At 46.5% G+C, this 17,105-nt stretch overlaps 1 protein-coding gene across 1 annotated transcript; it reads right to left on the bottom strand.

The window, feature by feature from the left end:
- Nucleotides 1–10,578: 10,578 nt before the first annotated feature.
- Nucleotides 10,579–16,550, bottom strand: LOC134532477 (uncharacterized). The gene is made up of 2 exons (XM_063368896.1): nucleotides 16,304–16,550; nucleotides 10,579–12,074 (listed from the first exon to the last, which is right to left on the bottom strand). The coding sequence occupies exon 2, from the start codon at nucleotides 12,054–12,056 to the stop codon at nucleotides 10,842–10,844; it is 1,215 nt and encodes a 404-aa protein (XP_063224966.1). The 5' UTR covers nucleotides 12,057–12,074; nucleotides 16,304–16,550; the 3' UTR covers nucleotides 10,579–10,841.
- Nucleotides 16,551–17,105: the final 555 nt, after the last annotated feature.

The raw sequence follows: 17,105 nt of genomic DNA, 5'->3' as shown, positions 1-17,105 counted from the left end.
AGACAAAGGCGAGGGTGATGGACACGTGTGTGGGGTGTGGACTTCCGTTCAGGGGGAGACACGGACAGGACCTTTCGTGCGAATGCCCATGGGGACTAGCGGACGTGAAGAGTAGCGGGGAGAGTAATGACAGACAATCGGGGAGTCATTTACCGGGTCACCGCGACGAGGGCGTTAGAGAGCCCATAGGTCATGGTCATCCGAGTATAGTGATGCGAGTGGTCGAGGTGGCTAGCCCATTACCGGAGTTTGCGGGAGAACCGCACGAAGATCCGAGTGCGTTTGTAGCCGCGTGTGTGGACAGGCTTAGGGGAGTGCCACGAAGGGACTGGGTGACGAGAGTGTGTGGCCAGTTACGGGGCCGGGCGGCGAAATGGTGGACGGACACGGGGGACTATCTATCCGAGTGGGGAGAATTCGAGCGAGCACTAGAGAGGCGGTTCAACGGACCACTGGCACGAGCCGAGTGTCAGCGACAACTTTACAGTGTACCACAGGCCGCAGGGGAGAGCGCCGAATCATTTATCTATAGGAAGGTGCGGTTGCACCGGCGAGTGGGGCCGGAGAGAACAGTGAGCGAGGTCATGCCCGTAATATGCGAACAGTTGTTGCCGTCGCTACGCCCTTTTCTGCGACGGGCCGTGGACCTAGAGGTATCCGAGTTCGTGGAGCTGGCCCGGGAGACTGAAATGGACTTGGCAGCAAGTAGGAGGGAACTCTGGGCAAGAGAGTCACGACGGGAGCCTAGGATGACACCAGTGATGTCACAAGAGACTGTGACACCCGAGGACGCAATGACATTGGTCCGATACAGGGGCGGGGCCACACCACAAGGGCAGAGGACGACAGGGGGACCCACACGGGAGACCAGAACACGGTCAGAGGAGCGGAGTACGAATCAGCGGACGAGTGACAACCGTCCACCCAGGTGTCAGTATTGCCGCAGCCCGGAGTATCACTGGCACGCGGAGTGTCCAACCAAGGCGGAGTTGTGGAGGAAGATGGAAAGGGAAGGACGCCATCCGGGAAACGGACAATAGGGGGCAGGGACAGAGTCGGCCACTGCCTCCTAGATACGAACCCGGACAACATGACAGAAAAGACCTCACCGAGCCCGAGAACGAGTCAGCCCAACGACGCCCGCCATGACACCAGCCACAGGGACGAGAGGAACACAGGGACGTCGCCCGCCAAAAGTGACAGCCCCACTGGGCAGCTCGGAAGAGACACGAGGGACCACGGGAACCGCAGCATGGACGCCACAGCAGACGGGGGAGCCAGTAGCAGTCCAACAGCAGGGGACAGGTCACCACCAGAGGAGCAGGGGGCTCCTCCAGCACAGCTGGGACAGCTGGGCACGGACCAGGCGGCGCTGCTCCGGGTGCCAGTGCTCCTGAACGGCCGTCCCGTCCACGCGTTGGTGGACACGGCGGCGACCCACTCTTTTGTCTCCGCCCACCTGGTGCCGGACGAGGACTTGGAGCCACACGAGGACGAGGTGCAACTGGCAACGGAGGGGACAAGCGCGTCCACGTCTGGACGCGCACAGGTAACCATCGGTGTTCGTGACTTATTCAGTCGGACTAGCGCCCTGGTGATGCGTGGACTGCGGGAGGAGTTGATCCTGGGCCTGCCTTGGCTGGTCCAGGAGGACGCCGCCATTGACATCAAGGACAGTAAGTTGCACGTGGGCCGTCAGGGGCGCCGAACGCTGTACGGCGTGGGCCGGGCGGGCCCTGTTCCTCCCTCACCACAGATCCAGCTGGCAGACCTCACTCATGACGTGCCACCAAATTACACAGGGTTGTTCGAGGGCGTGTTGTCGCAGCAACCGTTAGTGTTCGCGGCCACAGACATGCTGCGGCGGACAACGGTGACGGAACATGCCATCCCTACAAAGCCACACAGTCCCATATACGTAAAGCCGCGGGAGTTTGGACTCAAAGACCGTCAGGTAGTGCAGGAACAGATAACCGAAATGCTCCAGAACGGAGTAATAGAAGCTAGTGAATCTCCGTACAATAGCCAAATCGTCATGGCTAAGAAGAAGGACGGGACCTTGAGGTTCTGTGTGAACTTCAAACCCGTGAACTCTGTCACCATACCCGCCCCACCACCACTGATAAACATTGCAGACGCGTTGGCAGGCTTGGGGGACGCCCGTATATTTACGTCACTTGATCTAAGGTCCGGGTATTGGCAAGTCCCCGTCAGGCAGGAAGACCGTCCTAAGACCGCGTTTACGGCCCCGGACGGACGCAGGTTTCAGTTCCGAGCCATGCCGTTCGGGCTGATGGACGCCCCCTCGACATTCCAGGCCATGATGGTCCGCGTCCTGGATGGGTTCGTGGGCGACTTCGTCACGGCCTATCTGGACGACGTGATCGTCTGGTCACGGACGTGGGAGGACCATGCGCATCACCTGGCATTGGTCCTCGAACGGCTGGCCAGACACGGGCTGACCTGCGCCCCGCACAAGTGCCATATCGGGGCAACGGAGATCAGATTCCTGGGGCATGTCGTCAGTGAGAAGGGGTGCCGCCCTCTCCCGGAGCACCTGGACCTGATCGCGTCCAAGGCGGCTCCACAGACGAGAAAACAGCTGCAAAGACTCATGGGGCTCCTGAACTGGCTGCGGTCCTTCATACCGGACTTCGCAGCGGTGACGGCCCCCATGACGGACTTGCTATCCCCCAAAACAAAATACAGGTGGACCGCGGAGGCCGACCGCGCCCTGGCTACTGTCAAGCGCTTGTTCAAGGACAGTCACACCCTCGCACGGCTGGTGCCGGGCGAACCCCTGTACCTACAAACGGACGCGAGTCAAGTAGGTATGGGGGCCGTGTTGTACCAGGTCGGACCCAATGGCGAGCGACGCGTGATGGAGTATTCCAGTGCCAAATTCGGGCCGGCCGCCCGGAACTACGATGTGAATGAACAGGAGTGCTTGGCAGTGGTGTGGGCTGTCAAGCGGTACCAACACCATCTGGAAGGGCGGGAGTTTACTCTTAGGACGGACAATCAGTGTTTAAAATGGTTGAACTCGATGCAAGGGAGGAAGAGTAAATTTACCCGGTGGGCTGTGACCCTCCAAAACTTTGCATTCACAGTGGAACACGTGCCAGGGAGGACTAACCAACTTGCCGATGAATTGTCACGACATCCTAACCCAGAGGACATCTTTGAGGACGAGGGCACGTGGGACGATCTGCTTCCTCCGTCAGGGCGCGCACCCGTCACGGGAGACCAGATGGGGCCCGCGGCATTGTACGCGGTAACACAGGAGGAACCAGTCACTGAACCCGAGGCAGTGGACACTCTCTCCCAGCTGATTAGCGCCGTGCAGCGGGTTCAGCGGGGGGACGACGTCTCGAAGGCCGCCGTGGAGGCGTGCGGGAACCAGGTGGTACCGGATCAGCGCTGCGTGGACGGGGTCCTGCAGACGCGGGTGCCGGGAGGTGGGGATGCTTGGCGAACTCACGCCCCGAAGGGGGCCCGCGCGGCCATACTGGGTTATTTCCATGACCACCAGCTAGCAGGCCACCCCGGGGCCGAACAAACCGCGGAGGCAATCAGGGTCTCCTTCCACTGGCCCGGCATGGGACACGATGTCCGGGAATACGTCCGACGCTGCCACACTTGCCAGCAGCGCAAGGCCCGGAGGACAGACGGCGAGGAGCAACAGCGACCTCGCCGCCCGCAACACCCATTCCACACACTAGCTCTAGATATCATGGGGCCCTATCCCCGCAGCAGCAAAGGCAAGCGCTTCCTTGTAGTACTAACAGACCTGTTTACCAGATGGGTCGAGGCCTATCCGGTCTCCAACGTCCGGTCGGGAACGTTGATAGCGCTGATCGACGGAGAGGTAGCCCCTCGCTTCGGGTACCCAGCGGTGCTCCTATCGGACAACGGATGTCAGTTCACGGGAGCCCGCTGGAAACAGGCCTGCAGAAGGTGGGGGGTGAGCCACCACACGACGTCGACGTATCACCCGAGGGCCAACCCAACCGAGAGACGGAACCAAGAGATAAAGGCTCAGCTCCGTCTCCGGTTGGGAGAGGACCATTCAAAATGGGATACCCATTTGCCGAACCTCTTATACTGTCTGAGGCGTCGTACGAGTGCCGCCACGGGCTACTCGCCGGCAGAGCTGGTCATGGGGCGGAACCTGGCGCTGCCAGGAGAATGCCGGGTAGAGGCGGCAGCCACAGAAGCCGGATGGGGCGAATGTCTCAATACCGAGCTGACCAGAATGCAGGAGAGGGCTAGGCGGAGACAGGAGGCCTATCTACAGCAGACGACACCACAGTCCACTAGACCCCCCCCTACTCTGAACCCCGGGGACCAAGTGTACGTCCGACAGCATCCTCTGTCGTCAAGGGCAAAGAACTTTTGTGCAGGTCTAGCCCCGAAATGGGCGGGCCCCAGGACCGTTCTGCGACAGGCGGGGGCCACATCGTACTTAATACGTACACCAAGCGGGAGGCCCGCAAAAATTCACAGAGACCAACTGCGCCTAGCCGCGGGGGAGAGACAAGCTCCAAGGGACACGGACAGGGGAGAGGGGTCTGCCTCTACACCAGTCACCGACGCAAACCAAGCCAGCCGTGACATGGACGGAAGGTGGGACGAGGACATGGCGGGACAGAAAGAACAAGGAGACGTGACAGAGACGCGACCGGCAGCCGACACAGGGGCAGCCATGAAAGGAACGGAGACAGGAGGGGCAGAAGAGAGCGTAATGGAACCAGCCAGGACATTTGGGGAACCAGACGAAACGACCGCCGACACAAACGTGATCCAGTTCATCACGGAACCGGACACGGACGGGGAGGACGAGGAGGGGAAAGACCCAGACACCCCTCTCTGGCCCCTCAATACGAGTCTGGCGGACTCGTCGTTCATTATGACCGTCACCGAACCAGACTCAGATACAGAACGGGGGGACACAGAGGGGATGGAGGAAGAACTGATGGGGGTCCTGACAGGTGAACCAGGATCTTCGGGGTGGTCTGCCATCCCAACCACGAGGATGGGGGGAAAGGGCAGGACATTAGACCCCAACTGTTCGCTCAGCCCCTCAATTTCCAGAAGCGAATCTGGGGAAAACTCCCGACCTAGGAGGATACGGCGGGTACCCACCTACTTACGGGAATTTCAGTGCAATAACCTACCAAAGGCAAGCCACCACACTAACACAGGATCCCGACTCAGTGTCATGAGTTTACTGCCACCCTTCGCGAGACACCCGCACACGATACACACCAGAGGCCAAGACACTTCCTACCCTCTCGTTTCTACGATCAACGAGTGCAACGGCAGATGCGATTAAGAGACGTTGACGCGCATAATGGCCTTGTGGGAGGGGGGGGCATTTGACGTCGACCCAGAGGCCACCCTAGCTCCTACAGGCCGTTATGGCGCGTCACCGCCTTCTTCTGTGCGCGGGCGTGTGCGGGAGCCAGTGGTGCCACCTTCATTAAATCAGTGTCCCTCCGACGTAGTTTTTTTTATGTATATTTTCTTTTCTTTCAGCAGGACATAATTTTTATTGTAAAAACTATAATATCATCCATCATGTATAATTTAAATTAGAAGGGTAAATAACATGTATTTTAATATGCACGGGGTGAACAAGTCGCGGGTTCCCGTCCACGAGGACGTGAGATGCTGCACGAGACGCGCGCGGGGAGGGGGTCGGCGCGAGCAGAGGGCAGTCGCGTCTGGAGAACCGCGGAGGAGTGACGTGTCGGCCGCGAGCTCTCGCCAAGACGAGTGAAACGGGTGAGCATAGAGGCCTCCGGGCTTAACGTCAGTGACGCGGGGAATAGATCAGCAACAGTCTTCGAGTCGTGTCAGGCAGTTCGAAACTTTGGAGATTAGTATGTAAACTATTGCCAAGGGGTCGCCTTATTGTAAATAGTTTAGTTTTCTTTTTATTAGTGTTTCATAATTTTTTCCTTTCCTCTCGTATGTATGTATATATATATATCTTTATTCGCTTGTATAGTCATGCATTGCCTAGGATAAAATAGTACCATTGTGTCATGGACGAGACCTCGCCATTTTAATGGGACATTTCAGAAACTGTGTCCGCAGGTAGTGCTTGCCTGAATTCGCTATAGGACAGGAAATCAAAGCCCTGCCGGTTTGGGACAAACGCCATCGGTTAGCGCCGCGACGCCGGCGCCTACTACTTCCCATAGGCGGCCGTGTAAGGGGAAATTCTCGTGTAGTCAGGCCTCACCTAAGAACGGTCGTAGGCGGGAACTGCGATAGCCCCGTGCCAGTGCAAATAGTGGCCAATAAAAAGAGTGAGTGCCACGAAACCCTATGTAGTTTCATTATTAGCAGGCTAGATCCTCTTAACTGCCACGCGGCCCGAAACCCACCCCCAACTGAGCTAGCCCAAGAACCTACACAACCAATAAGGGGATCAGCCCGCTCGACGACAAGTTCTATATTTTTCCGGGTAGGTAGGGTAACTACTTTATGATGGTAAAATATATAAATACTTACAATATGGTAATTTTTTCATGAGTAATCTAGAAGTTTCTGCAAGCTTGAGAACTCCTTTGTTGGGCAAAGATAGAGTTCTAGTACAAGTCAGATTTTATTGTAATTTTTTCATCTTTTGTTATTTATTTTTATCTTTATAATTATTGTGTAATTCTTTATATATATTTTTGTGATTTGTCTGATATGAAGGAAAACTTGCATTAGTTTTCTCTGTGTGCTCCTGATTATTTCTGCCAATATATTGTTGGTTTTCTCTAAGTGCTCCTGATTATTCCTGGTTAGACATATGCTGATAATCTTCTATTTCTTCTGGTTATTTGTGAGGAATCGATCTCTGCATGAAATATTTTTTTACTTAATGATTCATACAATTTTATTTAGAGTTACATATAATTAGTGAATTTCTGCTACTAAATCAGAACTTACAATATTTTAATCAGGTGGAATTGAAACCAAAATATCATTACTCAGTCTAATAATATGTGATGAGATGGTTGAGAAACGCTGTAATGCAAGACGAACTTCCTTTCTCTTGATGTCTAGAGAAGCCTTCCTTCTCTTGCGATCACGCGAGAGCATCCTGCATTCAACCAGTAAATTAATGAGTAATTTTTTTGATGAATTTTCAACTTTTACCCGAATTTATAGGTTAATTAATACAAATTTTTAAGATGGCGGTCATATCGGCTTAAAGGAGGCTGTTAAGTTAAGAAACTAGGCTTATTTTAGCACTTTTCCACCATATTTTATTTATATTATTTTTTATATAAAATGTAATATTTTGCATCGCCCAGGGATCGAACCAAGGACAGGAACAGATCAAATCAATCGGTATATTAATTGCAAATTTATTTAATGAATTTTGGAATTCTTCCCGAATTTATAGTTAAAGAATTAGGCATTTACAATATGGCACCCAAACGACAAAATGGCAGGTGTTACGGTAATAATAAATGATTACTACACTCTATCAAACAAAAATTAAACTAATATTATGGTAACACACTCTAGCATAAATATGGCATGTGTACTACATGGCACTAGCACTCCTTGCATCGATTACTGAAAAAAAGATGGCGACAGCACACTCTAGCAGATGCCATGTGTGTTAACTAAAGCTCCTGGTAACAAGTGTTTAAAATAAATATGGTGGCTTAGTCTCGAACAGACGATGCTACTATTCCTTAAAATTAAAAAATTTACATTCCGAATATGTTACTTTTAATATTCTGACGCCACTCCCGCTGCCTGTCTTTAGCTTTTAAATTTATTATTAATGATGTGAAATATCTCAGGGTTTTTAACGGGGGTTCGGCCTCGTGGCTGCAGGCAGGAGTGCGTCTTGGAGTTTGAAAATTATGTTCAGAAATTACCTGGGCTGTTTAGGCCACCCAGGACGCCTTGAAAATAATTAATAAACAGATTATCAGAACATTGCACTTTATTCAACGTCGATGCACTGGATGGTCCTGTTACTGGCCGCGTCCGTTGTCGTACCGCTGTGACACACGTAAACGCCGGCGAATAATACGCGCGACCAGGATAGATTGCAAAGTGAATCAACGGGTTGAAGCTGTGGCTACGTGTCTCTGAGTAAGATTCAGCATACAGTCACGGAGTTGTGATTGCAACAAATTATATAGAAAAGTAAACGAATAGCGGAGTCCCTGTGATTAGGGTGGTTTGCAGTCTAACCTGCGACAAAACTAAAGTCTCGAAAAGTTACGTGATCACGTCAGTGTGCGACGTATACGTAAAACTTCAATGAATGGCAAGATAGTCACTTAAAACACACGTTACCAATTACACTAAAACATGAAGAAAGTTACAATATGAAAGTTATTCAGTCTTTCACAAGATTCTCGACGATAACAATTAATTGGCTACTGGAGCCGAAAACTGCGTGCCAATATTACGCTGTCCTTAAACTGGACATGGCTTTACGTATTACGTTAAAAATCCCTATAGGGAATTAATTATTAAGTTAAGTGTCGCACGAAGTATCGTGCGACTTAAGTGGGGTCGGCGCCGAGCTAATTGAAAGGTTTGTAGAAACTTACACTATTGCTGAAATGTTGAAGAGAAACTAGAAGTGCTGGCCCGACGTTCGCGGAGCGTCCGACCCCTGGGAGCCCCTGTTCAAGACTGAGCGCGAGACCGCCCGGTGGCCTCGCGCCTAAACGCGTGTAACGCGGGAAAACCGACCCGACCAGTTTTGGACTTAGAAACAAATTACACAACATATGCTTATAAGACAATTAGACATAATTACCCTTACATGAACCCTTCTTTTAAATTGTTATTAATTTGGTAGTTTTAATTAACAAAATAATCAAGTGTTTAATTAGGCACATTGCCACACCCGGCCGGGCGCTGTCGTCGTCGCGGCGTTCGTTGCGGTGCACTTTCTTACACTTTGTGAAGATCACGCTCGGGCGTGTTCGTCGCACTTCGGAGCCAGTGTTGTTGTGGCATAACGACCTTTGCGGACCAGAGGGAGCACCGGCGGTTGGCGTCAATTCCTTATTCAATTCTCAGTCAGGTAAATGTCTCGAAGGCTGTGCGGTTAAAAGTGTAGGTTTTCCAACCTAGAGATCATCTTATGTGATGAGACAGAGCGACACTGGCGCTCTCTAGGAATAAACAGAGGAAACAAAGATTTTGGTAGCCAAGATGGCGGCCTCCAGCAGACGAAAAAAATGGCGGACATGATATCAGAATGTAAAAAATGGCTTTGAAATCAAAACCAAGATTGTGTACATGTTATTAGAATTCAATATGGCGACCATAACGAAAATTGCAGTTATATAATCCAATATGATGGGCGTAACGAAAAGTGCAGCATTAGTGAGCAGGGTGTGCGATTTAAAGATGGTGGATCCAAGATAGTCGCAGGGGTCAAAGGCCACATTCAAGGTCATTCAAGATGGCCGCCGAGATGTCACAATCCAAGATCGCGGTCGGCTCCTCTTGCGGAAGCTTGTTCTTGGAGCCAGGGGCGTAAGAACCGTTGGGGGGGGGGGGGGGTACAGGAGAGACATGTCCCCCATAACTTTTTGGGTGGAGGGGACTGTCCCCCCCAACTTTCTAGACTGTGATATTTTTATTTTATAATATTATTCTGCCCAACTTTATTTGTAATTTCTTCACTCACCAAATTTTATCTTACAGGAACATTAATAATTTTAACTTCGATATATCCAATGGTTAGATACAAAAACTGCTTAAAAAGCACTATTTTGCACTTTTAAAAACCCCCCGTCTTAGAACAGAGGAATGGGTTTACATGACATCAAAATCATTATTTGTCCCCCCCCCCCCCCCCCCCCCCCACCAAATTTATGAACACAGCTACACCAATGCTTGGAGCCCCATTTGTATTCTACTCTTATCAAAAATTGTTCCAGGCAAAAGTTTTAGATACAAATTATGTGATTTACTAACAATTTGAACGGATTCGATGGTGTGCATACAAGGGGAGTTATGATTTTTTTTTTCTAATCCTGTTTTTTTTTCTCATCCCCTTGCTGCAATGGTTTGGTTTATGAAAAATTGTTTGAGACAAACGATTTAGATAAAAATTACACGATTTTAAAACAATTCGAACAGATTCGATGGTGTGCCTACTAAGGGAGTTATGATATATATTTGTCCCCCAATTCTTGCTTTTTCCACCCCTTGCAATTATGGTTGGTCGCTTTTGGTTTTACTCCTACGAGTTATAATATATTTGAACAGATGTAATAATTTTTTTCATATATAGGAGTTAAAGCGATTTTTCTATTTTTTTAAAACACCTACCCTTGACCATTAACGAACTCAACCAAGATTTTCCACTTTCATTTTGTATGTCAGTTTGGAAACGATTTGTGAAATACTACGGCTGTTATCATGTCCATAGAAATGTGTTATATATTTAAATTTCTGAGTTGACAATGGTTATGAGGTTTAAGGAACAGAAACGAAAAAATATATATATATTTTCGCACCATGGTAACGAATACAATATGTAGTTTTTCTTTAAAATCTGTTTAAAATGAAAGGAAATCAACTAACTTGTTTTATTGTGTTTTTTATTTATTACAGCATTAACATACAATAAAACAATAAAAACAATGCTGGCCCAAGGTTTCTGTTCAAAAAATATGAAAACTCACATGAAAAATCTCGAAATATGTAAAATTAAAACACATTAATATGGAAAGACACTTTACAGGAGTAATTAAAATACTACCCCAAAAGACTTTTACATCTTACGAAAAAAAATTTTTTTATGTGGAGGAAGTGACAGATAACACTCTCATATCAAACGTTCTCACTCACAGCCAACCATTTGTTTCAAACACTGGCAAGAGCCGTAGAATCTCTCGAGCAAACTCGTCCGTCAAGTGAGCCCCCTCGACCGTGGCCTGGTTGCTGACCACGGCGTGCAGGTCCGGAGTCCTGTCGGAGCTGGCGAGCACGACGGGCAGCAGGCACACGGCCGTGAAGACACTCACGAAGCTCCTCCTCTTCAGTTCGGCGTGGAGGTCGCCCAAAGACGGGCAGCGGTCGCCGCACCCCAGCACCGCGAGCGTCCGGGCCAGGGACGAGTGGTAGACCTGGACGAGCCGCTCCAGCTGACTGCTCCTCACCTCGGAGCTGGGGCTGGAGTACAGGAAGTACTGCAGGTCGATGACAGGCGACGCGTAGTAGCAGTACTGGAAGTCCACGAAGGCCACGTCGCACACCTTCCCGTCGGCCGCGTACCTGAACATCATGTTGTTCTTCCACGCGTCCCCGTGGTTCAGCACGTTGAAGCCGTCCTCGTCCCTCCGGAACACCTCCACCACGCGACGGAAGGCTGTTTCGCCGAGTCGCTGGAGCTTCTCGGAGTACCGCTCGGCCCCGGGCCACGCCTGCAGCTTCTTGACGACGCTGTCGAACGAGAACGTGATGAAGCACTTCGTGCCGTCGGGGTTCTTGAGGTGCGGCATCTCGCGGAAGTTTTCGAGCGACGGCGGGTCGCGGCGACGAAGCGCGAAGGAGGCCGCGTGGAACATCGCCAGGCGAGTGACCGCCAACTCGCAGTGGTCCAGGTCTAGGCCGAGAGTCCTCTGCACCATCTGGAAGCCCGACTCGCAGAGATCCTCCATCACGAGCTTCTGGTGAGGTTTGTCGGCGAACCAGTAGCACCTCGGCGCGAGAGTGACCGCTCTGCCGAGCAGGCGCCGGAACTCCGGTATCACCCTCCTCAGGACATCAGTCTCCGTGGTGAACGCATCGGTTTCCTTCAAGAAACTGTTTATCGATTCCGCCTCCGGGAGAGCTTTCACGATGAGTGACCTTTCGCGGGCCTCCGAGTCCAAGTCACTGGACACACCGTAAACTACTGTGACTCTGAACATGTCGCTGCAGTAGTTGTCGCCGACTGAGGTTGCAGGCCGGACGCTTATCCGCCTCACCTGGATCTTTGTGTTGTCCTCGCCTTCCTGCAGAGACCGCTCGATGAACTGCTCGTCCAGCCATTTCGGGATGAACATGTCAGAAGGCATGATCCTGTACTTGTCAACCTACAACATTGAGTAGGAAATCAGAAATTCACATTCACATTAAAAATTTTGAAGTGAAACTTCTTTGCTGTGGGAGCTAAAATTTTCGAGTGTTACGAAAATTTGCATGAGGGGAATAGTTAGATGCATACTTGGATACTTGCAATTTTTATACTTGCACACTTGCATGCTTTCATACTTACACACTTAGGTACATACTTAGGCGATATAATAATTTAGCGCTTGCATACTTGTATATATTTTTGTCAGATCTGCGACGTCAGCCAAAGAGAATTATGTTTTCTATACCTAATGATATAATAACCAAGTAGTGTTACTTCTATCGCCCGTGGACTCCACGCACAATTTTTATAGAATGTTATTAAAACATTTTAAATTATGCATACTGAATTTTGTAATCATCCAAATTGACCACAAAAAAAACAATTTTATGTTATTAAACTTAAGTAATAAAATACGTTCGAAGATCTTTCTTAAGCTGGAGAGAAATAGTATGACCAACGTGACGTGAAGGGCGCAAAGCTAATGCAAATACAACATTATTCAGACAATGTGCTTGTTTTAACCGTGTTAAATACAGAAACAAACTACTAGATAAAATGTTTTTTGCCAATTAAATATGCGACAGTCTGCTCGAGCACATACACAATGTGCACAGCTTCAGAAGAAATCACGCTATTTGAAAACTGCTCAACATACACGAATGGTGTCTCGTAAAGAAAAAGCATTTAAGAATGCGCTGAGGGTGGATGAGTTTTTTTTAAACAGTATTTTTAGAGGATAGCAACTGGGTAACACGCCTACATACGTGTTTTCAGAATAACTTTTAGGCATGGTAGGGGCAAAACTTGCAGGTTCGCGTCACCGACATGCTAGTGACGTGTTGCGCCAGACTGGCGAAGCGCAGCGGCCTGTGTACATGTAGGTACACGCATATATACACTAATTCATTGTACATACTCGACTGTATCATGTGCGTGTTGGACTCTTTTTGGATGGGTAAAATCTTGTGGTTCGCATCACCGACATGCTGTAGTAGCAGTAAGTGGAGTTAAATTGACCAAGTGAAAAGTTTAATTTGTGTATAGTGTCCATTGCCCAGTGAACACACGACCTAGGTCTGACATCACTGGTAAGTCATAGCTAGGTAATGAATTTCTACGTAATTTTGACACCTCTGACATCTGTTGTGACTAAAAAAAAAATTGGTTGTCTGTAAAGTCGGTCTACATACGATAGTTTAACGTGACAACGTCATAACAAAACATTAATGAAATGATTGCATACTTTTATGAATAAAATTGAATCATTTTTATTGAATTATCACTATTTTGTATGGATACAAAGAAGCAGTATAATGAATTCTACAATTTAATTGATAAATTTACTTTTATTTTCACTCATTAATTCAAATATGTTTAGGTATTACTTTAACGAAGAGATTATTTTAACTATAACTTTTATACATGTTTGCTATTTAACTTCTTCCAATCTGTATTATTCTGTTAAGGATAGGACGATGATAGGAAAAGTAGGAAACGAATGGGAGTGATTCAAGTTTAATGTGCCTCGAAAAAGTCAAATCGATGGTTGTTCCAATCGAGTGGAAGAGAGATAGATGCGGCGCAAGCGTACAATGAGCGTAACGGGACAATGTGCGTTACGGGACACTTTTTCGTGCGCGCAGCCGGCGTTCATCGATTTATTAGACGTTGTCACGTCAAAATGATGTAAGAATAAATTATATGCTGACATCATACTGATATAATACCATAATCATTTTCTTACGTACCTACATTTGACGTAGAAATTATGTCATATTACACATTTAAAAACAAAGTTTTAAGTTTTCACTTCTGTCGACAGTCCCCATGACTGCCTATTTTTTTTCTTCTCAAGTGAAACTTGTTAACAGGTGGTATGTTAAGTGGAAACGATGACGTCATCGGAGCGTAATGAAAGTTTGAAGCTCGTAGGGCAACGGAAAGTGCGGTACTGGATGGCATGTTTGCATCGTATCACGCTCGCTCTCTCTCTACCTCAGCTTCTACCTGGGCGGCATCGGCGGGATTCAGTTCTAGCGCGCGGCGGTAACTCCCCCATGTGGCGTGTTCTTGAAGTTACACTTCTTTAGGCGCCTTATGGAAAAATGATGAGAGTGAATATTTACGATCCGCGCGCACCATGCAACTAAATTTTCACAGGATGAAAAAAAAGGCTATATACTACAAAGACTGGCTGTATCCGAATACATAGGGATGCGTCCTTAGCACACACATCCCTACATCCCTTAGCAAATGCAGCCACAATGTAGAGGACGCATTTCTAATGGATGGATTGTATCCGAATACTTTTACTACTAGCACCACCTGTTGACTGTCAGTCGTACTAATGTTCACGCAGCCATTTTGTGTAGGAATATCTACGAATATTCAGCAAAATGTAAATAATAAATACCTACCAATTAAAAAATAATGTAACGTGTATGTTATAGATGTTAGCGATCCAAATAAAATACATTTTATAAATAGTAAACTTTAAAAATACTTATGAGTTTTGAATTATCCTTTAAGTTTAAATTCGTATTTTTATTATATTTATTAACGTCTTCATTTGTCTCTGTTTAAGTTATCACTTTCGCTTATAATGTTTTAAACAAATATTATGATGAAAATCTGAAGTAATATTATACACAAACAAAATAAAACCCGATTCCGAAGCTAATGGATGTAGGGACGCGTTAGTGGATGCGAGTGTCGCATCCCTAGAAATCTCGAATTAGTGGATGCGTGAAGGGATGCATCGGCATCCCTTGTGAGAATTCGGATTCAACACAAAGATGGCCGCGTCCACTACGATGCACTTTTAGTGGATCCCTTAGCTAAGGGATCCATTAGGCCAGTATTCGGATACAGCCACTATATACAAAAAAGCTACATACAAATAAAAATTATATGTATGCTCTTAAATATTATACTTTAGTGATTTTTATTTAATTCTGTTCCATATGATTAAAATAATTATTTACTGTGAATATTAGCAATATAAATTGTGTTTATATACTTTTTTCAAGTTATTTTCAAGTGTATTTATATAAGTGAGGTTATGTTTCCATATGTATAACGATGTCTGGTTGCTTGCAAGCTTCCATTGTCTCTGGCACGGAGTGTCTGTGAAAGATTTCGTAGTCTCCTGGCCGTTTTCACGGGAGTGTTTGTGAGGTTGTATTTCCGTATGTATAATTGATTTGCATTTTAAATTATTACATTATTATTTAATAAATAATTAAAATTAATCAATTAGAATAAGAATTTAGTACATTTAACTACTATTTAAATTTTATCCTTATTATTGACGTGACAACGTCTAATAAATCGATGAATGCCGGCTGCACGCACGAAAAAGTGTCCTGTTGTTACGCACATGGTTCCGTTACGCTGTGTCCCGTTACGCTAATTGTACGCTTGGGCCGCACCGACAGAAGTGAAAACTTAAAACTTTGTTTATAAATGTGTAATATGAAATAATTTCTACGTCAAATGTACGTAAGAAAATGAATCTGCTTATGTACTAGTATAATTTCAAGTAATTATTCTTTTATTATTAAACAAAGTAGCATCTGTCGGCGAGTGCAGTAATAATAGGTTATGTTAGATATTTTATTACAGTTTATTTATATGAAAACTTGTTCATAATTATATTTAAACGAAAAGTTAATGTGGTTTTCATTGCTTATTACAACAACAGTTTCGGCAATAAAGGTTATAAATTATTCTTTCATTTTAAAAATCTGAATACTAGTATAATTTGAAGTATTTATTATTTTATTATTAAAATAAAAATGATTCAATTTTATTCATAAAAAGTATGCAATCATTTCATCAATGTTTTGTTATGACGTTGTCACATAAACTATCGTCCGTAAACCGACTTTACAGACAACCAATTTTTTTTTTACTAAGTAAATAAAATTATTACGTACTTTTATACGTGTGTTTATATTAAAATTGAATACTAAATATTTATTTAAAAATAATTTTATTGGATTTATACTTTACCAACCGTATTTTAAAAATCATTCCAGTATGTTTATTATTTTATATCAAATTAATTATTTGAATGCGCTATTAAAGTTAGTTTTTTTACTGTGCCGAGAAAATTCAATTTCTAGCGCGCGTACATAAGCACCCGCGCAGTGGGGAGCAACAAGGACCTCGGGGAAGCCTTACCTGCAGGCTGGATGCTGGGTCCAGCGCCGAGAGCCGCAGGTCGTGTGGCGCGCGTCCGGCCGTGTCGACACACGTACACCTCCCCCCCCCCCTTTAAAACAGTTCTTTCACATCTCAAGGGTCATCCGGGGACCACCACCGAGTCACGCCAAGGCCTCGCGTGCAAACAGCATTAATCTGTCGACAGAACTGCTCGTCATGATGTGCGCAGTGCGACCTTCTCCCGCCTGTTGGGCGGCTCTGCTGCCGAGGTCGAACGACAAGTAGCAAGTCACCGCGACATCGCATCCGGCCAAGAGACGAGCCAGTCATTTATTAAGAAGAATGAAATTTCGGCGGGGGTGGGGGGAGGGGGGGGGGGGTGAGAGAGAGAGATTGTTTTGCATCACACAGGAATTTACGTACTTCGCCTATATCCGTATATACACGTCATTAATGATATCTCATACGAGTATATACAGTCATGGTTATCCAATTAGAATATTAATAACTATTAAGTGCCTCTGGCCCTCTTTGACCTATAGGGACAGATCTATAATGCATAATGTTTTTGGTTAGATTGCGGGATATATATGTAATATACATTTTGTCTTAAATTACTTAATATATGAGTTACCACAACTATCGGCGTATTTTAACTCTCTCACATTAATATTGTTAATATATATTTAAAAAAAATAAACAATATCTTCTGAAACATTTACATAGATTTAACTTACTATTTTTACATCCAGAAAAAAATTTCGGTGCCTAGGATTATGGAACTGATTTTAGCTATATTTGGGGTGCTGAATCTAAATAT

Source organism: Bacillus rossius, chromosome 6 (genome assembly GCF_032445375.1).
Source record: "Bacillus rossius redtenbacheri isolate Brsri chromosome 6, Brsri_v3, whole genome shotgun sequence".
Classification (NCBI taxonomy): domain Eukaryota; kingdom Metazoa; phylum Arthropoda; class Insecta; order Phasmatodea; family Bacillidae; genus Bacillus; species Bacillus rossius.
This window is presented reverse-complemented; position numbering and strand designations above follow the sequence as displayed.